Source organism: Camarhynchus parvulus, chromosome 1A (assembly GCF_901933205.1).
Source record: "Camarhynchus parvulus chromosome 1A, STF_HiC, whole genome shotgun sequence".
Taxonomy (NCBI): Eukaryota; Metazoa; Chordata; class Aves; order Passeriformes; family Thraupidae; genus Camarhynchus; species Camarhynchus parvulus.
In genome coordinates, this window is record NC_044586.1 from 18,884,424 (window position 1) to 18,906,708 (window position 22,285).

At 38.0% G+C, this 22,285-nt stretch overlaps 2 protein-coding genes across 5 annotated transcripts in view; one reads left to right on the top strand and one right to left on the bottom strand.

Moving 5' to 3' along the window:
• WASHC4 (WASH complex subunit 4) overlaps positions 1-22,285 on the top strand; it is a 50,932-nt gene that overhangs the window by 22,318 nt on the left and 6,329 nt on the right. For 2 of the 4 annotated variants that reach the window (XM_030961115.1, XM_030961112.1), the window contains exons 20-34: positions 243-359; positions 1,385-1,553; positions 1,688-1,842; positions 3,376-3,450; positions 4,261-4,365; positions 5,719-5,853; positions 6,574-6,682; positions 7,375-7,441; positions 8,159-8,245; positions 8,736-8,883; positions 9,043-9,139; positions 9,610-9,806; positions 10,643-10,742; positions 12,163-12,238; positions 12,958-14,173. In XM_030961115.1, coding sequence (XP_030816975.1) covers positions 243-359; positions 1,385-1,553; positions 1,688-1,842; positions 3,376-3,450; positions 4,261-4,365; positions 5,719-5,853; positions 6,574-6,682; positions 7,375-7,441; positions 8,159-8,245; positions 8,736-8,883; positions 9,043-9,139; positions 9,610-9,806; positions 10,643-10,742; positions 12,163-12,230 — 1,629 coding nt within the window. In that variant the 3' untranslated portion in view covers positions 12,231-12,238; positions 12,958-14,173. Of the gene's footprint in view, positions 1-242; positions 360-1,384; positions 1,554-1,687; positions 1,843-3,375; positions 3,451-4,260; positions 4,366-5,718; positions 5,854-6,573; positions 6,683-7,374; positions 7,442-8,158; positions 8,246-8,735; positions 8,884-9,042; positions 9,140-9,609; positions 9,807-10,642; positions 10,743-12,162; positions 12,239-12,957; positions 14,174-22,285 lie in introns of those variants that run through there. The other 2 variants (XM_030961113.1, XM_030961114.1) reach the window with 2 other exon arrangements.
• APPL2 (adaptor protein, phosphotyrosine interacting with PH domain and leucine zipper 2) overlaps positions 14,332-22,285 on the bottom strand; it is a 35,348-nt gene continuing 27,394 nt past the window's right edge. Inside the window, exons 11-21 of the mRNA XM_030961116.1 lie at positions 21,609-21,797; positions 21,249-21,291; positions 21,116-21,172; positions 20,916-21,004; positions 20,325-20,477; positions 20,149-20,201; positions 19,194-19,368; positions 18,518-18,554; positions 18,272-18,412; positions 17,551-17,598; positions 14,332-16,755 (exon numbers count right to left, since the gene is read on the bottom strand). Coding sequence (XP_030816976.1) covers positions 16,627-16,755; positions 17,551-17,598; positions 18,272-18,412; positions 18,518-18,554; positions 19,194-19,368; positions 20,149-20,201; positions 20,325-20,477; positions 20,916-21,004; positions 21,116-21,172; positions 21,249-21,291; positions 21,609-21,797 — 1,114 coding nt within the window. The 3' untranslated portion in view covers positions 14,332-16,626. The remainder of the gene's footprint in view (positions 16,756-17,550; positions 17,599-18,271; positions 18,413-18,517; positions 18,555-19,193; positions 19,369-20,148; positions 20,202-20,324; positions 20,478-20,915; positions 21,005-21,115; positions 21,173-21,248; positions 21,292-21,608; positions 21,798-22,285) is intronic.

Consider the following 22,285-nt stretch of genomic DNA (forward strand, 5'->3'; position numbering starts at 1 on the left):
AGGGTTGTATAGTATTGAAATGAATAAAGTGCAAGTAATTTCTGATGAAATAGCTAATGATTAGGATCTTCCAGTCAGTAGCAAATAATACCTCAGACTAAGTACAGGACACTTTAGTAGGGTTTATGAAGTCAGTTTTTAATGAAAATGGAAAGACTAGTGGTTCTGATTTTTGATAGCCTTGAACACTGTTTGAGGTGCTGGTGACATATCTGACATAATTATATGTGTTTTTTAATAAGTATATGTTTAGTGCATTACGGGACTGTGTACCTGCTATGATGTATGCAAGACACTTGGAATCTTATGAGGTGCTTCTGGAATGCTATGACAAAGAAATCATGGAAGTGCTCAATGAGGTAATTTTTTGTGGTTGGGAATTAAACACACCACTGTGCTTGAAATATCTTTAGCTCAGATTAGCATCTATTGTAGCAAATCTGATATGATCTGTAAAAATAGCACAGGAACTTTGGTGTGAAATGTTTTAATAAATAGGAAAGTGTTTGGTTTGACTGACTATTTTGGTTAAGACTCGTGTTTAATGGTATCTGTGTTGGCTGGGAACATGAAAACACTGCACTCTAAATTATGTAAATTTACAAAACCTCAGTTATAGATTTGACTGTGCAGACAGAGGAGTACTTTTTTTCAGATTAGCTTCTGTTTGGATGAATGCCTAAAATAAATGCTACTGTTCTTAGTTTCCATGCATGGCTTTTAGTAGTTAAGGGTCTGCAAATACAGATGCCCTCTTGACTGAATTATTATCTAGAATTAGGAAGGAGGTTTGACAAAGAAAATGCAAATTTGGATTTCCCAAGTCTTAGTTTTTAACCTTTGAAATATGCTTTTTATTTGACTAGTTCAAGACAAAACATTATGTATTATTCAGAAAATCAGACCAAATTTCTTATTGCATGACTCTTCCTCACTGAATTTGTTCTTACTATTTAGATAGATAGCCTAAGCTTAGTTCCCGTTAAAATGAGAAGTGAGAATACTTGAGTTGTGTTAAACTGGCATGTGGAAGTTTTAAGCATGTAAAAAATGACATTAGGTAGGTAAACCTTTGTGTTTTCTGAGCTGTGTAGTTTTTTCTTGCTATTTGTACTAGAACAAGAACACAGGAAATCAATATCTTTCTGGTTCCCAAGTATTTATTCACTTTGACTGATGTGGCCTTACCAAAGCAAAGCTTTCTTCACTAGTTTAATCAGTCTTACACATATCTGTGGAGAGAAATGTTGATTCTTCTAACAGAGCATTGTAAGTGGACACTGAACATGACTTTTTTTTGTGTATGTGTGTTACTTGTTTGTGTGTTTGTTTGGTGTTTTGGTGGGTTTTCCTTTTGTTTTTGTTTGTTAACTTTTTTGAATAGCACTTGCTGGACAAATTGTGTAAAGAGATAGAAAAGGACCTGCGCTTATCAGTTCACACTCACCTGAAGCTAGACGACAGAAACCCCTTCAGAGCTGGTATGAAGGACCTGGCTCACTTCTTCTTTCTGAACCCAATACGTTTTTTCAATCGGTTCATTGACATAAAAGGTGAGGAGTTATACATTTGCTTGGTTCTATTATTTTCATCTCTTATACTTTGGCTTTGTATATCTTTTCACTTCTTTCCACACTTTCCTAACTAAATAGGTAGCATTATTTTAGTTCATCTTTTGTGTTCACAGCTTATGTAACTCATTATTTGGACAAGACCTTCTACAACTTAACAACCGTAGCACTTCACGACTGGGCCACCTACAGCGAGATGAGAAATTTGGCAACCCAGCGCTATGGTTTAAGTATGACTGAGGCTCACCTTCCCAGCCAGACTCTGGAGCAGGTACAGTGCCCACAGGGCAGGAATAGAATTTGAATCATTCCACTGTCGTAGGACTGAATCACTGAAATGAAAGTATCCAAGAGCAGAGAACTGTTTGGAAAAAGTGACCTTTAATTTCTGGTTGAATTGTGAGGCAGGATCTGTATCTGCCTTTGGAGATCACACTGATATTCATTAATGTTATGTTGGACTTCAATTTTTCATTTTTTTTAATGTAATGAAATCAATTGAGCATGCAATACCAGAGACTGTTCTTGAAAATTCAGTGTCAGCAGTTTGGCAAGCTGCCAAGACAACTGTTACAAGTCTGGAATGACCTTTGACTCGTGGGTCTTTCTCCCTGGTTTATTGCTAGCTTTTCAGTGGATTCTGCTTAGTGATCATCAAGAGAAACTATTTCACAGGCTGGAGATGGAAGACTTCGGGACACCTGTGAATTAGATTCTAGGAGAGTGATTTAGAACCTCTTAAAAGCTGCTAAACATGGTGACATTCAGAATAAAGTTGTAGAGTCATCAAGTTAATGGTGAAGATATTCACTGTTTCAGGGTCTACAGATTGCGTAGTTCTGGAGACTTTCCTTCTGGAGTTTTAATATCTTGGATATTTTTGGCAGTTTGCTTCTTTCCCTCATTTAGGTTAGCACATTGATGAAGGCTCTTAGAAATACAGCCCCTTTATTTCTAATGTTCATAATGGCTGTGTCTTCCTAAGTTGAAAGACTGCATAGAACTAAGAACTTCAGCTGTTTTTTTGGCACAGAGGTGCTGTAGATCAGTTTCTGTTTCCAGTTTTGGTTTTCTCTTGGCCATATTTGATCAGCACATTGTTACAAAGAATTAAACAATTCAACAAATTGGTTTCATAACATTGATTCTGGTATGAACTTTACTTCAAAACAAAGACACCTCACACTTCAAAAACCCCCACCCTCAAAAGCCTGATGAAATCCCTGGCACAACTGGAAATACGGCATATAAATTAAATAGCATCATCTCTAGGTACAATGATAATTAAAGGACTCCTTAGGGGAAATAGTGTAAACAGTTGTAAAATTTATACTGTAAATAGCAAACCTCAGTATTTTATATAGGTTGGATCAACAGTACTGATAATTAGCTAGTTGCTCATTTCTCTGTAGACATCTATATGTCTGGAGGAATCTCTAAGGCAAGATTCTATGTTTTAGAATGTGAAAACAGATACATCTCAATTTTTTATTTTTTATTGTTTAATTACACCTTGTGGAATAGGCTGGAGAATTCCTTACTTTCAGGGGAAGCTGGAAAAAAACAGGCAGGAGTGCAAATATTAAAACATGGGCTGAGCTGCTTTTTTCTCCTCTAAGTGTTATCTTTCAGACACCAAACAAAAATTGTTAAGAGGTTCTTCATTTTGCAAAGAAAAACCCTGCTTTCTAAAATACCTTCAAATAACTGCATAAATAGTATTTCTGCACCTTAGTGGTTAGGTGTGTCAGGAGGTCTTGAGAAGTCTTATCATAGTAATTCTCAATAAATAATATTGTTTCAGGGTCTGGATGTTTTGGAAATCATGAGAAATATTCATGTTTTTGTATCCCGCTACCTCTACAATTTGAATAATCAGGTAAGGTATATCCCACACTTTTCCTGGCATTTGGCTCCAATTTGAAGGGATTGCGAAATGCAGAGTGTAGTATGTGTAAAGAAAGCCCAGGCTGAACATGCATAGTGAGAGGCTATAAAATAGTATTGGTGCTCTAGAAAAACATCTTGGGGGATGCTATGGCTTGGTTTTGGAGAATGTTGTGTAGCATATTTTAGAAATGTTTTGCCAGTAGGATCACTGCATCTCAACTTTCCAGGGAAGCCAGAATACAGCAAGGATAATTGGATTCTCTATAAGAACATACTAAGTATGTTGTGATTTTTGAGCTTGAAAAATGTGTATCTGAAAATGGGTTATTGGAGAGATGAAGCAGTGAATGACATGGTGAACATGGACAGGGAACAAACCTTTAGGGTTTCTCACAATGTGAGAATGAGGTGCCCATTACAAAAAATGAGCAGCTTCCTGAAAGAAAACAAGTACTTTTTTCTCATAACTTATAATTCAGTAGTGGAACTCATTGCTGTGGTATATGTGGGGTCAAAAGTGCAAACAGGTGCCAAAAGAATTAAGACTACTTAATGTAGGATATAATCTCAAATATGGGAGTCTTTAGTGCAACATCTGCCTTAGAATTGTTGAATCACTGCTATGTAGAAATTGGAAGAATTTACTAGATGAAGTTCATTGTAGCCATGCTGGATTTTCTTGGTTCTTTCCCAAATCACCAGTTATCAGCTGCTCTCAGGATATGGGCTATTTAGATCAAAAATTAATCACAGAACCAGTTTTGAGTACTTAACTTTATTTTCCCTCCCTGCCTCCCAGATCTTCATTGAAAGAACAAGTAATAACAAACACTTAAACACCATCAATATCCGACACATCGCTAACTCAATTCGAACTCATGGAACGGGAATCATGAACACAACAGTGAGTATCTTTTGCATGGCTGCTGTTGGGTTATTTGTTTGTGATTGTGCACAAAAACCTGCTCCTTGCATCTCCTAATAGTTTATTTTGTTATGTAGTTTTAATAATGCAGTAATAATGTTCTGCATGAATTAATAAAACAAATGAGTTCTTGGATGTGGCACAAATCAATATCACAATGTTTTGAGAGTGTTATCACTTCCAGTTACCTAAATGTTAAGGAAGCAATCTAAAACCACATCAAAGGAGAAATAGATGTTCTGGTTGGACTGTTCTGGACAGTATGGCCTGATTTTCTCCTTATTGACACTTAATAGAGAGATACTTTTGCTGCAGTTAAAGCAAATCTTGAAAAAATGCAATGTTGATTTTTTAAGTTCTTCTTGTAATTGTTATGCTTAAGGAATACCAGCTTTTCAATTTGCAAAATAAAGCTACAGACCTCTGATCACTAGTTGGAAAAAAGAGTTCCTATTACGAAGCTTTTAATGATGTCTGAGGTGTAGGTGGCCATTTTAACGAGCCAGAGGTATTTGCCTCTTTGCAAGGTAAATGCAAAGACGTGCATTGTGTCTGCTACAGCAGGAATTTATCATTGGGATTCTCAAGTTTGGATACAGTGACAAAGATGTTTTCAGGTCAGCGCTTTCCAGTCTGCTGCTTAAGTTCTACCTTGTTGCTGTTTCCTTTTTTCTATTCTTCTGGCTCTATGAAATAAAGGGAAAAAAAAAAAGAAAATTAATTTGTTAAAATACTGAACCCACTCAAGTCATTATTTCAGAAGTGGAAATTACTAAAAGTTTTGATTATTTCTTTCACTTTTCTTCTGAGAGTGGGACAGTGGGGACTGTCTCAAAAAGTGCTGCTACACACATTATTTTTTGGTGATGTAGATTTACTCACTTGTGATGGTGAGTTAAATTGTTTTGGCGGACATGAGAAGTATTGAGATAAGAAAGTACTTTAGATAACTTTTTGAGGAAGTAAAAAAGTTGTGTCAGGAGGTTATGCAGATTCTACAGACTGAGGAAGTTGATCGTGTCTGCCTGTTTCCACTTGATCTTTGTATTGTTTCAAAAGGACAGTTACAGGATATTCCAGATAAACTAATGGCTGTGTAAGGCAGGGGATCAGCTGAAATACTGACCTTGTTCCTTGGTCCTTTACTGGAAGAGAGTAGGCCATCCAGGAGAATGTTTATTCATTTTTCCTTATTCTTTTAAAACAGTGAAATTAAAGTAAGTTGAGAACTTGCATTAGAAGTTACTCAGGCATGTGGTGGAAACAGGATGTTAGATGTCTTTATTATACTTGGTTAACTTTCTTAACTTTTTTTTTCTTTTTGCCTTCTAGGTAAATTTCACTTACCAGTTCTTGAGGAAAAAGTTTTACATTTTTAGCCAGTTCATGTATGATGAACATATCAAATCCAGACTTATCAAAGACATCAGATTCTTCAGGGAAGTCAAGGATCAAAATGATCACAAGGTATAGTAGTTTTTGAAGGCTCAAGAGTAATTTTCTAAAATAAGTGCTACTGTCATGTGACCAAACCATAACCCTGCTATTATTCAAGTGTGTATCCCCAGACAAAGGGACAGCTTTTCTCCTGGCAAAATGCAGTGTTACCAATGTCTTTATTCAGGATGGCTTTGTTTCATTCTGTCTGCTATGTAAATCTGGAGTTGGCTAAAATCATTTTCGTAGTGACATAAGGATGATTTGATGGAGTTGTAGTCTGTTGGAGGTTCTAAACTTCTTGTTCAACTCATGCATAACAGTTTTCAGTTTTGAATAATAAGCTTACTTGAATGGAATCCAAAATTTTGATCATGCAGCACTCATTCCAGTATGTCAGGATTTGGGAATGAGGGTCTGGTTTTCCATCCTAGAAAACTGTCTTAAAAATGAGAGAGACAATGTATTTAGTAAAATAGACTGCTAGCTTCTTTGCATGTCCAGTGCTTGTTTGTTTTAGGAATGCTTTCTTTTTCAGAGTAAAGCTATTTAACTCCTCAACTTGCAGAAGTGACTTAGTAAAATGACTGTTGGGAACTAATACAGACAAGCAGGTCTATAATTTATAAAAAAACAAAGCTGTAAATGTGATGTAGAACTACATTTCAAATAGAATTTTATTGATGTGGTGAAAAGCTTTTTTTCTAAGGGTAGGTAATTATTACAAATAATTTTAAATTTTTTTTCCAGTATCCCTTTGAAAGAGCAGATAAATTCAACCGTGGCATCAGAAAACTTGGAATAACTCCAGATGGCCAGAGCTATCTTGACCAGTTCAGACAACTCATAAGTCAAATTGGTATGAAATGCTGTCTAACATGTTATAAATGTTATTAAATGGAAGAGGTCTTCATCACCTAGTAACTGACCTTTTAGCTGAGGCTAAAGCTAGATTTATTTCCACTCAGATGGAAAGTAGTTCACTTGTATCCCATGCTAAGAACATGCTCTCACCTAATTACACAGAAATAGCCTTTACATGTCTTAATCTAAAATACAGTTATAGCTTGCATAGATTCCTGTTCCCTTTTCAGTTCTTTTCTTTGTTATGGAGCTGACTTTTACCCATGTTGAGTGTATTTCCTAGTAAAAACCTACTAGTGCTTAGTTCGTGTATTTCAAAAATGGGCCATATATCCAGCTGAAGTATCCTTGAGTGATGCACGATGTGAGAATGATATTTTCAGCCACTGATGCTGTAAATGTGCAGAACTGATCTGAACTTACAAGTGTTTAATGTGCCCAGAGGAAAGAGTTTGTACTAAAGTGGACGAAACCTTGCTTGATGATGCATTTTTGTTTTATTTCTTTACATAGACTTTTGATAGCAGGGTTCAATTTAACTTCTATAACTTAGCTTTCAGAGCCAAGTTGTGTGCCAGAACTACATGGCAACTTTAATTTACATTTCAGAGCCTATAGGAGCTACGCAGAGTGTGTGTGTGTTTAAGTAATTATAAATTGCTTCTTTGTTTTTTCTTGTTTTTAAAGGCAACGCTTTGGGTTATGTACGAATGATAAGATCTGGTGGACTTCACTGCTGCAGTAGTGCCATTAGGTAGTTCTACAAATAGTTCATTTTTCTCTTAGCTCCTTCTCTTCCCCTTGCTCTCCATTCTTGCTGATTTTCCCTAATCCCTTACCTATTCCCCATCAATTTTGAAAAGCTCCATTTATATGCTTTCATTTAAGACAGTGCTGGGATTCAGCACTGTACAGTCATGGACATAAATCACTAAAAATAAAACAATTTCTATGCAAAAACATGGCAAAAGAGTTAATAGAAGATACACATTAGTAAGATATTAGTCCATAAGCCAGCAATTTGTGATGTTAAATAATTTCAAGGATGCATTAAGGAAAAATAATACAAACCTTGAGGAACTTGGAAAACACGTTCCTTTCATACCTTTTTCTGTACAGATTTTGTCTGTGTTTATGAAAGGTCATTAAAACATAGTAACTTTTACATAATAAGGAATAGTTGGTTTTCTTAGTTGGCAAATAGTAGCAAACATAAGAGTTACAAAGGGTATCCAGTGCTAGAGGGAGGAGATGATAGCCCAATAAAAACAGAAGTACAACTGATGATGTGTCTGTGTTTAGAAATGAGGTTAATAATGCTTGGATGAGAATGTGTGACAGGTATGAATGACATAACTTGAACTAGGTAGTTCAAGCCCAGAAGGTTAAATTAAGTGAATTATAAATTAGGGTAGATACTTCAATGAACACAGACAGTTGAACATAATCCTAACAAACAGTAAATTTTCAGGTTTGTTCCTGATCTGGAAGATATTGTTAACTTTGAAGAGCTGGTGAAAGAAGAAGGACTCTCAGAAGAAACAAAAAAAGCAGCAAGGTACACTAACATCATTTGAGGTCTAGGGCAGGGGTGGGATGAGAAAATTGTCATTTTATGTTTCTAAATGCAGCTATTAGTTATTTGTGTGTGTATGTGTTAAAAGTTCTGCTGCCTTTATGCAAAAATATTTGTTTCAAAGCAGAGCAAATAGAAGCAGCTGTTTTGAAAATGTGAAGTAGCATTGATAGTAATAGACCTGATTTCGTGAAGAAATCCTTGTTCAAAAGCTAACAAGCTTTCCTCACTGTGTGCCTTTTAAAATTTTCAGGGTCTTAGATAAAAAAGATGCAAGTGTTCTATTCACAGGCCTTTTTTTGAGACAATGAAATCAAAAACCACTGTTCAAATGGGCTGTAGAGGGAGGGTACTCTACCAAATCCTGGATTGTGGACGTTGGCAAAGGGCAAAGAGAGCATTGTTTTCCAAGAGGTGGGTAAGCAAAGGGATTTTCAGCAGAACTAGGTAACTCATTGCTCATCCCTTGCAGGCAGCTGGACTCTGTGCTGAGTGACCTGACCCGAAACTTTGCAGAGGGAACAGAGTACTTCAAAATGCTGGTGGATGTGTTTGCCCCCGAGTTCCGCAGCACGAAGAACATGCACTTGCGGAACTTCTACATCATTGTTCCTCCCCTGGTGAGTGTCTGAATTGCACCGGGGCTTGCTTCAAAAAGGTCTTGTCAGATCAGGGCTGTGTTTAAATGTTTTGTATTAGACTGTAGTAGCATGTATGACAATGCTTTGTGACATTTGTGAGTTTCTTTGTGATTCCAAGACAGCCTTTCATTCTTTCAGACCCTCAATTTTGTGGAGCATTCAATCAGTTGCAAGGAGAAGTTGAATAAGAAGAACAAAAGTGGAGCAGCTTTCACTGATGATGGGTTTGCCATGGGTAAGTTTTAGCATTCTCACTAACCTTTGGGTAAGCCAACATAATGGATATTTGCAAGAAAGGTTTTGTTTATACTTTGTTCCCATAATTAAAAATTCCATAATTTATTTGGATTTGTCTTTGCTTCAGCACAAGGGATTTGAGGGTTATGGTTGTGTTCAGAATTTTCTAAACATGGAATAGGTGTGTATGGGAGCAGACAGTTTTAACACATTGGTGCTTCCAATTTCTTTCCAAGCTTGTGGTTCTCATCCAGATGAGAAGGAATGCAAGTATTTGGAGAAGTGATGTTTTTAAAAAATTTAAGCTTGTTCTTTATTGTGATTTTTCCTGATAGATTAATTGTAAGTTAATAGCAATTTAAATTATTTTTGCATGGAATTATTAACTTAGGTTCATCCACTGAAGACATTCACAAAATGTTTTGCTAATTGCATGTTGACTTCAGTACATGGTTTGTTAATGACTAGGTGTGGCTTACATTCTGAAGCTTTTGGATCAGTACCAGGAGTTTGATTCTCTGCACTGGTTCCAGTCTGTTAGAGAGAAGTATGTGAAGGAAATAAGAGCAGTAGCTAAGCAACAGAACGTACAGTCCACTAATCAAGATGAAAAGCTACTACAGACTATGAACCTTACCCACAAGCGACTGGAAGTTTGTTTACAGGTACAGCACGGGCCTGGTTATGTGTTCTGGTAACAGTTTCTGTTCTGTATTGAGTTCAGCACTTAATCATTACAAATCATGTAACTGTTCTAATGGAGCACATTGAGAGCAAAATCCTGAACACTGACTACAGAAACAGTGCAAAAAGAGCATAAAGACTTGGTGTATGACCTGAAGGGAATACCATTGGTTTTTGTGATATTTGAAGACCTGTTTCATTGGAATTCTTTGTCCCATGGAATTTGAAAGCTAATGCAGCTAAACCATAAATTGTTTAATAGGAGAGAATATCTTTTGGTTAAACTTCTTATAAGGATTGCACATAACGCTGTGAACCCTCAGAGCTGCCTGTGTGTTAATTCTGAGCTGCATGATGCATAATGAATGATGCATTAGCTATCAAATAGAGGAAAGGTGCATTTGAATTTTGGAGCACAGCAGCTCAGGTTTCATCTATGGTGTGGTGCTTTCTCTCTCTTGTTTGGAGAAGCCTATGGGACAAATCTGTCAATGGCTATTTTTGCAGCCCATGATTACATTCTGTAATGTCTTGTTGGAATAGATAAGGCCCTGTATGCCCTCATGGTTCCCAGGAGTGTGCACTGTTTCGTCCTCTGTTAAAAAAACACATCACTGAGCCTTGTTCATGCACTGATCAGGCTTGTGGTTGTTTAAACTATTGGCTGCATGAGTTTCCATGGGCAAGTTGCTCTGTTCTCACCACTGCTACAAACCTCGTTTGAAATCTAGGAGCCTAAGATGCTCATGAAAAATCCCATTGATATTTGTCTACATATTTATGATACACTGATGCTCCTCTTTATCTTTTCCCTTAGGAATTTGAACTCCTATATTTCTCACTAAGTAGTGCAAGAATTTTTTTCAGAGCAGATAAAACTGCAGCAGAAGAAAGCCAGGAAAAGAAAGAAAAAGAAGGTGAGTGAATCCTATATGTAGATCATTTTGGCTAATGAGATTGTGTTCCTTAATAGAGGTGTTTTTTTTTATTGCTGCTTTCTTGCTCATAGGTTGATGAGAGAGGTTTTTGTGGTCATGGGTGATTTAGACTCAGCAAGAACAGCTCAAGAAGTCCTTCTTTGGAATAGGTGAATTCCAGGCTGGGCTTCTGGGGTGTGGGAAAAAAAAAGCAACACCACAGAAGACCCAGCTGACAAAAAAATGGGCTGTAAAGCCTGGTACAGGGAGAATTGCATACTTGCAGTAATATTAAATTCAGTAACTTCATCATCCTTACCTCTTCAGTTACCAGTGTTGACAGTGACAGCCTTAGGTGGTGTTAAATAAAGTGGTTTTCACCTTTTGTACTACCTGGCTTTCAACTTACATAGCAGGTGATGCAGTTACTATAGATATTTAGATGTTTGATATGCTTGTTCTCCCATTGAATTCTATATTCAAAGGATAAGATCTTAATTTGTGGTGTGGTCTCTTGACTAGGTAACACTGGTATTTTGCATTTCTGTTCCTGGTTGTATATTCTCCCTCATGAATTCTGAAAGATTCTCTTGGGAAAATTCTTTACAAAGAAATGAGAATGCTCCTAAGGATTAAGATACAGAAATGCAGTTCGGTCACAAGTTACTTAGAAACTCAAGGAACAGCAGTATATTAAAACCTGAATTGGTAAATAATTCTCCACTGTACTTCTGACAAAGGCACAAGTGACCTGTGAGATTATAGTCAGTGGAGAAAAAGATTAGTTTTCTTCTGCACTAGAAAAACAGTTTGTAAAGAAAAATTCTTTTAGCATTAATTTATATTTGATCATATTCAGTGAAGTTGCTCAGATAAATACTCAGTGCAAGAAAAAAAAAATAAATTCAAAGAACTCCAAGAATTGTGGGAAGAATAGACATGCTGCTCTGGAGTTTGTAGGAGACCATTCTGGAGAACATCAGCTAATTATATTTTAGGTTAAATATTCTCTGTTGTGGTATCGGTTCAGTTCCCCAGGCAATGTATTTTGCAGGGAGAAAAGCTGGAAATGCATACCAGGGTGGAAAGTTTTGAACATGGTAATAATATCTATGCCCTCTACCATGATCTTTGGACTTGGACTCTGAAAAATATGTGAACACTGTATATGTAATTTTTAGACAAGTACTGCTGATTGAAGATCCTTTCACCCCAGATATGGATTTCTTCAAAGGTCTTGTGCTGCAAGATCAGGTTGCATATACTGACCGTGAAATACTGCATGAGGTGTTCCTGTGGACATCAGCATCATATATATATATATATATATATATATATATATATATATGCTAGAATTTGAGGGGTTTTGTTTCAAATAGAGTGTTAAACATGATCCATGCCTTTTTTTTTGTCTTTGTAGAAGAATCTGGTAAAGCAAGCAATGGAGATCTTTCCAACACTACACCTGCAGAGCCTGTTGTGAAATGACATGGCTGGTATGGGTGATGATTATTTACTCAAATAACTCATGTCCTTGTCTTCATCAGTAATACTCTGTAGGGGTTAAAGCTCTAGATTTGACTTACTTGCTCTGTTAAATCCAAGAGAAGCATACTAGCATCCACTGGGGCTAGGTCTGTGTTGTCTGTATTTCCTGTAGAAACTCCTATTTTTCAGGAGTTTGCATTATTTACAGCACTTTCTTTAGATTGAAAATAATTTAATAAAATGTTGCCCTTGGAGGTATTTTAAAGTACAGATGTGCAGATAAAAAAAATCCTTATTAATTTCTAGATGCATTCTCGCATCTCTATCATAGCATTTTAAAAAAACCCAAACTCATAGGCTGTTGGTCCAAGGTTTGAACTGGCATCTCTTCAACCAGAAAAAAAACCTGAATCCAGATATTGGTTGTATCTATTGTCCAAAAAATAATTGAGACATGTCATTGTGCAGTCCTGTTGCATTTAATGCAGTCACAGATTACACTGTGGGTGTAACTGTATGTTGTGAATATATGTTAGATCTGTAACACAAAATGGAAGTGCTTATTACTGTTTTATTCCAAGCCCCCTTGTTATTACTATAGACAGTATTTGTACTGTGGGAACTTAGGATCTCTTCAAACATTTATTTCCCCCTGTTTTTGCCCCCTTATCAAAGAATGGGAAAACAAGAAAAGTGAATGTTAACAAATTCTCATTTCATACCGAAGGTCTGATTTGCATCCACAGAAGTAAGGAAATCCAGAGCCAAGACAGAACCACAATCAGCTCTTTCTTTCATGACCAGACACTGTGATGAGTGTCTGTAACTATTAAGTGATCTTACAGTTCATGGACATGTTGCGCCTAATTGCAAGTTTCTGCCTCAATTCTGTATTTCGTAGCCTTTGTAGGTCTGTTGTACTGTGTGTTGTTCATATAGTCTTACATGCCTGATTATTAACAATAATTGCACTGCAGGCTCAGAAGCTGCTGAACACTGTGAGAACTCTTATTTTAACATCTGTCCATGCCTGCAAGTAGAGGTTCTAGATTGTGCAAGAATTACTTGGATTCCTAACTTAAGTAGCTAGAGTTAACTTAAAAGAAAACACCACCTTCGTTAAAGTATACAGGTGTGTTTTAATCTCCCAGAACATTAACACCCTTCTAGTTCTTACCAACCAGAATATACTACTCCAGTCAGTCCAGCTGAGGGAACTACCCTTGGTGGGGGATTTTTTGGCACTCTTAAACTGTATTTTTAGACCAAACTTTCTTTAATGTTTTTTTTAATGGTTCACATTGTTCCACCCACTCTTGGGTCATTGGTTCAAACAATTCCTGACGTACTTCTCATTCGCCCTTTCCTGCCAGTTACTTCAACATTCAGACAGCAAGGATGAATGTTTTGTCGCAACTGGAAAGACCAGACTGATACGAACGTTCCATTTGTTGGTTCTGAGAACATGACACACAAGCTTCATGGACTGTTAAAATCAGCTGGGCTCATTAAAGTTTTTATTTTTTGTTCATTATAACTGCCCTAAAGAATGCTGCATTACTTGATTTATATTTTTGCTTTTTTACTTTGATACAGGGTTTTTTTTTAATTTGTGTACACTTTTTTGACCAAACTGCGCCCACACTGAATGCTCAGTAGCATTGCTGAGATCAGCATTCTTGCTGCTGCTTCCCATCCTGCTGCAGTTGCTGTGCACATGCTTCCACATCCCCATCTCTGCTAAAGTCACCCAAGTGGAATGGAATGTGGAGTGGAATGGAGTGGAATTTGTGGAGTGGAATGGCTAAGTGCTGCATTTCCTTCTTCCACAGCAATGGCAGAATCACCCACACATGATGTTGCTTTCCCCAGGATGGCCTTGCTAGGGAGCTGTGTGCAGTCAATACACAGCTTACACTCTAGCCTGCACTTGTATTTTCCCTTCTCCATTTTCTTTTTCTTTTGGAAAGACATTATTTTGCTAAGGTAAGACTTTGCAGTTGAACGTAACGTGAACTGAGCATTGCCTTCATGTACAGTAGTCAACAAATTCATGTGGAAATTCTAGAGGATGGAAATTCTAGAGGAAAGACATAGCCTATTTTTATAGATGCCTGTTTAATCTGGGAGAACTGAATGTATACTCTACGTGGCAAAAATATATACATACACAAACATGTACAGTGATAATAGAGGTATTCTTGCTAATACAGGACTGTAGTTTGTATTTCCTTCTTTCTCTTTGGCATGTAGCAGCATAGACATGCAGAAAGATTTTACTCATCTGAAATCCATGGTGGGTCCTGGGTTTGGATGTCAGTGACTGAGTTGCATTAAGTCTTTTTTCTCCCCACAAGGATATAGAAGGGGGGCAAAATTCATGCTGTGGTGCTACTACTCTTTCTGTTGCTTTTGGCCTCCTGTCGCAGTTACAGGAACCAAATGGACCCTAACTGGTTGGAGAGGAGACAATGGAGCTAAAACAAAAAAATCCCCTAAACTAAACCAAACGCCCAGGGGTGATAGAAGTGATGATGAATTTTCTGCAGGGACATAAAACATGTCTAGGGTTTTTTTCCTTCGGGGCAGGGTTGGAACAGGCTAAAGGCCAGGCTCTCACCCTCAGCAGGCAGCTGTCACCACTGCCCTCAGGTGTTCAGCCTTGTGCCAAGGCTGCTGGAAGTGCAGCAGCTGCTCTCTAAGCGGTTGTGGACACCCAGCTCTCTGTCAGCCCTGCCACCAAGGGTTTGCATGGCCCCAGCAGCTGCAAACTCCTGGTGCTGAAGGGCACACTCTGCAGGTCCTAATGCAGCCTCAAACCAGAAAAACATTTGAGTTGCATCAGATGTCCATCAACAGCTGTTTTCAGCTTCTCAGGTACAAAGGACCAAATGTAATACTTAATGTTTCGTAACTCATTGTACAAAAGGGTATTTTGTTACTCCAGTCTCTTTGGTTTGTGAGTAGAGAACATTATGTATATAAAACTGTGTTAATAAATGCAGTTTTGAGAACCTCATTCCCAGTGTTTTCAGTAACACCAGTTCAGTAGGTGTTAATTTTTTTAATAAGACATCTTCAGCTTTTATTTACAATTAAGTTTTTGTGTCAGTTACTAACAGTTTTCTTCTTTAAATTCTTTTAAACATTCGATAACCAGTTAGACTTATTCCACATCAAACACTTCCAATCTGCGATCTTTCAGATACTGTTGCACAGATTCTGCTTATGGAAAATGTAGTTTCTTGGTGACTGAGAAGAGTTAAATTAAGTTTGAGGAATTTCAGGCATATTTTCTAGGTACCTTATTTGATTAATATAAACTATAATACAGATTATACCCCTCCCCCACTAACAGCTCTTTATTTTGTCTATTTTGTTTGTTCTTGCAAAGTGATGTTGCTGATGTTTTCAGGATGGAAAAAATGTAAACTTGTTAGCCAAATCTCTCTAGTGTCTAATCTCAGGAATGTACTATGAGACTTGTCAATACCTTGTAGACTTGTAATCTAACGTTTTATTGCTCTGTTTCTTAAAACCAAAGGTTGCTGACAGACTCAGCTGTTGCATGTCACGTAAGAATTCTTACTTCTTCACACAGTAAGAAGTGGCAAGAAACCTAACCATAGGAAAAACTGCACACAGCTAACATGCCACAATTGTTGCCTGCTTCTGAGGTTTGCATGTCAGTGGTATACAGAATAATAAATCAAGGAGGTACAATTTGTCTATTAATTACAGAATGTGAGAGTACAGTCCCCTGGAAGGTAAGAGTAGGCACTTAAATTTGTTTTGTAAGCTTTTTCTAGATGCAATATAAAAATAGATTATATTAATAGGAAAAATTTAGTGTTTAACAAATTGTTTTGTAAATAGGCTAACACAAAAGGTAAATCTTGTTACATATAAACTAGACTAAAAATAACTTCATCTGAAATAAAGTAGATAGTGCATTTTTAACTTTCAATCAGATACACATAATCATGCAAACTATGAAAATTGACTATGGTAGGAAATTTGAGGCCTGATATTTGTCAGAGGAGCTGGCAGCTCACACGAATTTCAGTGGAATTAGAGGCTGCTGGCCCTGTAAATGTGCCCTTGGTTGCTGACAGCTGTGCTCTCCTGCCCAGCTGCAGCACTGGCCTCCTGCTCAGGACTGTCAGCTCCCCAGACACAGTTCCACTCTACACATTCACAAATGCTAAATGCCTTGAGTCCTGCTGTGCTTCCACTGTAAATCCAGAGGGACTCCACTGCAGAGCCACCACTGCTCTCCAGCAAGAAAGGGCAGCTGGCCTCAGGTGTGTGCAGGTGACTGAAAACCAGAGATTCTTGCAAAAAGACTCCCTGCTTTTCTGCTCCCACACAGGCTGCAGGAAGTGACAGGAGCTGCTTATGCTTCTGATTCCTCCCCTCCTTCATGCATGGTTCCATCCTCTTCTGACAAGTCATTCAGAAGCATGAACTTCCCATCATTTGTTAATGGCACAGACTTCATTAGCTGAGCTAATGCTTCTGGATCCTGAAGAAAAAGAAGAGAGGTCAGCAAGCTGCAGCAGCCTTTGAGGAACACACATTTCCCAGTACTTTCTGCTAAGCTTTTGCAACTTTGGCTTTTTTTAACAAGCTTTAGAATAAAGATTTGAAATATAAGTTATACCTTTTTGGGTAAGTAAAGACTCAAGTACAGCTTGAGTATTTAAGAAAAAAAAAGGTAATTCATTTTGAGCCTTTATTTTGCTTTAGTTACTGAAAAGCAAGGAGAAAAGTACCTGTCTCAAGAATTTATTATACATGTGCTTAGTGGTTGTGACTAAAAGCTCATTCCCCAACTGGTTCTGAAGCCTTAGCAGCAAAAATATAGAGCAAATAATAACATCACATCTATACAGATAAAATACATCTACAAGGGACAGGGTAATTCTGCCATTCATTTTAATTGGAAAAACACTGATTTTCATGCCTAGGTGAGGAAAGAATTTAAGTTTCTAAAAGTGAAACAGCAGTGTGTGTGATTTACACATCATCCCAAAGAGTGTGTTTGGTTTTCTGAAAACTTTGCTCACAGCTTTCTTTCAGACATGAACATATGGATTTGTGTCATTTTGAATTTGGATTGGGGTGGCACATTTTCTCTGAAATCACATTACTGAGAAATCAAACAGTTTATGTTTGCTGTGTTAAATAATGCCTGCAAAACTGTCCTTAGGAGGAGTAGCAGTTCATTTTTCTTATGCACACCAGAGGTACCTGGACAGTGCAGGTGAAAACCAGAACATGATGTATCATACAGATGTGGGGAATGAAACAAACTTACCCTCTGTGCCTCAATTATTTCTTTTCCCAAGCTAATGGCATAGCAAATCTACAAAGAAGAAATACATGTAAAGTTCCATTCAGTTCTGGTTTGATTTTTTGTTCCTTGATTAAGAACACAGCACACAACTGTCAGTGCAGACTTAGTCTTAAAACCAGGCCTAAAAGCAGAGGTGGAATACCAATTTGCTATGCTAACTACTGGTAAAGAAAATATCTTGGGTTCAAGCTTCAAAGCTCACAGGGGCTGGTAAATCTTTGTCAGTTTCAGTCACCAGACTTTATTTCCACACTTGGGGGAGTGCATGTAAGTGTTTGTAGGGACAAAAGTTCTCCATCCCAGTCCTTATTTCTGTTACAGCAGGCAGCAAACAGTCAATGGTGTAAGCACATACACCATTGTCTGTGAAAGCTTCACAGCTGTACGTGTCTCAACATAGCTGACATTCCTTTTGTTAGTGCTGCTGCTGGACAGCACTTTCCCATCTCTCTTAATGCTGGGATTAGCAATCCCATCCTTTCCTCCTTATACATGCTGCTTCATTATCTGTTCATTTGGTCCCTTTTAGACATAAACCAGTAAAAGCTTGCACATTAACGCATATTTTCTTGACCAGAAATTGAGCTGCTCTTGTTTCTATAGCACTGTTTCCCAGATGTGTAAGTCAAGAAGCCACAGACCTATTTTCTAAATAAAGAATTTTATTAAATGTTACACAAACCTTTTCCCCTTCTGTGTTGCTCTCAAAAACATATGCACTCATGGATTCTTCTCCCAGAGTCTCACTGAGGTGGATCACAAAGCCAATCAGTCTCCTGTTCTCCTGATGGGCAGCAAACTGTGTCACAGTGGTGAGTTCAAACTGGAAAAGTCAAATAAGTTATTTGTTTTATTCAGCTCAAGTTAGCAGGTTAGCTGAGGTTCATGTAACTGAGTAGTCACTGCTGTGATAGAAAAAGTTACTTACGCTTGCTCGTGTAACTTGGGTTTGAGGGTCTATTAACCTGCAATTACATGTAGGGAAAAAAAGAAAACTATTTTAGAGTGATTCCTGGTAATTTCAAGGGCCTTTATAATAGAAAAGCAGTAACTCCAGCAGTTTTACAGATGAGGAAACATATGCACAGAATCAGGTGCTTTAGCTTTGATTGGCAAGGTTCAAATCTAGGCTTTGACTCTCAGCTGCGTGACAGGTACAGGTCAGAGCATCTTTCTGAGTCACTTGGAAAGGATCCTGAGTGCCTGAACTAACACAAATGCAGAGGGACATAAACCCCACCTAAAGGGAATGTCTGACATCAGCATATTCTACAGTGACACTACTGTCAAAGGACATTGTTAGGAAAGATTTTTGCATTAAAACAATCATCGTTTTGCATCCTTTTTTTTGTATCTTTGCAGAGTCTTACAGCCCCACTATAAGATTGTCCCTTAGATTTTGATAGGACATTTTTACAGCTTGGTCTGGAGGATCATTTCTAGGTACCACAGAATAAGAAAAGAGGCATTTCTTTCTAGATAAAGTGACTCTTGGGATCTTGCTTCCTGAAAGGTTGTGCGTCTTAGAAAAACCAACAATATATAATAAATCACAAACTGTATGAAGAGAACAGAACATTGACAAGTTAAAGCTTTTACAATACCTCAGGTTCTTGCTGGTGACCATGAGGTGGGATTCAGTCATGCGGAAGATGTTGTGAATGGCCCGAGCAGCCAGCACTTGTCTCATGGCTTCATAAATCACCTCGCACGTCTCATCAGACTGAACAGCCATGGACCCTAAAAACCGAACCACGAACATCTGCTGCAGCAGGGAATCTGCAAGAGAAAAGCCACGACTTCACTATGCTAGTTCAATTTTCCAGTAGCTCAAAGTATCAATGGAATTATTTTATTCACTTTAGAAATTCAACAGTAAGCCTGTGGTTGGTGGCCATCATGAGTGGTGGCTTTCTGCCATGAGTCACACAGTGCCCCGACCCAGTTTCAAACTGTGTGAACAGGCAGCAGTGTGGAGATGGGGAAGAAAGTTACTGCAGTTGCCTGGAAGTTTTAAAAGTGTGACTGGTACTTTATGCTTCATTTGATCAGCTAGTAAAATTCTCTTGCCTATTTTGCTATTGGGTGCGCATAAACTGTGATGAATTTACGACTGGGCATAAGCCTTGGCTTCCATTAAGCCTCGTACATTCTTCCCTTTCTTCTATGTCCTTCTGACCTTCCATGCACCTGGGCCCAGTGAGGTTTTCACCAAATCCTTCTTTGCTCCTTGACTGTCACTAGAAGATTTAATGACAACTAAGCAGCCATTATGCAGCAAAGCCATCACTTGATCAGGCTCCCTTTATGGCCAGTGGTGAGCAAGGGAAAGCAGAGTGAATGTTCAGAGCAGTAGGTACTGCTTTGGTTCTGAGAGCACTTTTCTGACAGGGCCATGGGTTCCAGGCACAGAGGAGAACAGCCAGGGCCAAGCCCTACACAAGCCAGTACAGGACGGTCACTTTACTATGGATCTGTTACTTCTGCTCCAAGCTTTTCTTAAGAGACACTGGGTAGCTAAAATCATGACTGATTCTATCTGGATGAAGAAGCACTGACCTTCTTCCTCATCTTTGCTGCTGTCTTCAGATTCCCCAAATGGGTTTGCACGCCTGTGAAATAAGAATTAAAACTTGAATTACAGATTCTGGTCATCACCACTAACAGATGCTGCAATACTTCATCTCGCCTGAAATCACACTGTTACAGTGATGGATCACTTTCTCTGGCCATACCTGCCACCTCTGTTCTGGTCCAGAAATTCCATAGCAGGCAGTACGATATCAAATTGAATTGGTGTTCCAGGAGCAATGAGTTGTGTGGAATCTTGAAAGCCAGCTGATCCACTGGGAATTATTTTGTCATTTTCCATATTCTTTACAGTCTGGCTGAAGTGCAAATGTAAAAAAAAAATTATGTTTCTATCCATCAGTGACATCCTACCTTTGCTCTGGAAGAGAGATAAGATTATTCAAAAATCCAAAGCAGGACTGAACCACTCTGCAGAAACGTAAGGTATTTTCCTATTTACCTGTTACTGAGGACTCCAATAAAATCCTTTTTTTAAATCTAGCATTATTTAGGACAAAAATAAACATTGGTATATTAAACCTGAATACAGATCAACTCTGAGTGTGGGCTGACTTTCAGCAATAGGTGGCCATGTGTCTCCCTGTCCTGTCCATATTCACAGCTGCATTACCAGCAGAGACCTGGACTTGTGTCTACACTTCTCAGTGACAACCCCAACACCTTCTTAAGACCCCTCAGCCCCAGGATCAATACAAATGCACATGGTCCCTGCTCCACACAAGGCAGAACATTACCTGGAGTGCTGAACTTCGTGTTTTTTTCCCAAGCTGGTAATGGGAGTCACTGCTTGCAGGGCTGTCTGATTTAATTTGATTGCAGCTGCCTATGAAAACAAGACAGAACAGCTCTTTTAGACATGTAGCTTACCTTACCACGTTGAATAATGGGAGAGCAAGTTGAAGGAATGGATTGAAAGATCAAAACAAGCTCCCACCTCTGGATTGTCAGTGAGATAGATCTGTCTGGAGATGTTGTTGATAGCACATATCCACTGGAAGGGAAAATGAAATTGAAGTCTTCAAGCTCACTTCTATGCAAGAATAGTAACATTAAGAAAATATTTTTACCTCCTCGTATTCTTTCTTGCTTTCTGCTTGAAGGGTTATACTCCTAAAATATAAACATAGTGTATAAGTGCTAACAGTGGACACCAGGACTGTTTGACTGCAGTGCTTACAGTAATATACCAAGCTTCATATCTATTAACTACCAAAGGAACAAGAAACATGAATAAACTGCAGCTAAAAGACACCACATGTTCCATTCAGGCACTTGTGGGGGAGGATTGGAAGGAATATGCTTTTAATTTGGAAACATCCTTCTGGAAACCCAGAAAAGCTTACTACTACACCAAGCAAGTTTTACAAGAAAGAGCATCTGAAGAGGTAGGTGTGACTGGCTGTCCTCAAACAAAACCTTTCTCATACACTTTGCCTGTAGGAGTAGTGATCTGAAAGCAGTATCTTCTGTCTTCACAGTCCACAGCCATAACAGAGCAGTTATCCAGGTCCTGAATCAATCCTCCAGCTACTGCTCCCCTTGGCTGACACATCAAGTTTCCACCTTGAGTGAAGAAATAGAGTCTTTCCCAAGTTGTAGTCACCAGACCTGTTTTACTGATGAGAAGATGCAGTGATAAAGACTCATTACTGTTTAGATGTAACAGGTATGAAACTGCAAACACATCCTGATACTAATCAGAACTTCGTGTTCACCCAGGCATTTTTTTAATGGTATCTTTTAAGAAGAAAAAGCAGCACCTGTTCCTAGCAGAAACTAATCCATAATGAAAGCTGAAAAATTAAATTAATTCCAAAGATCCAAGTTAAAAAACGTATCTTCTAGCTAAGGAATAAAAGAGTATTGAGTAACTGACATGAAATACTATAAGCAGTTTCAGCACAAAGAATCATAATACAAAAACATATCTACTGCAGTACTATCTCAGAGTCCATCTCCTGCTTAGCTATAGAGTCCTATTATAGTGTAATCCAGCTTTTGGACTACTAAGAGAAATTATTAGACGTATACTCACAAAGAAAAAAATTACTAGATAAACAAAATAATAAACTGATATTTAATTAATCACAGAAATAGGGTTATT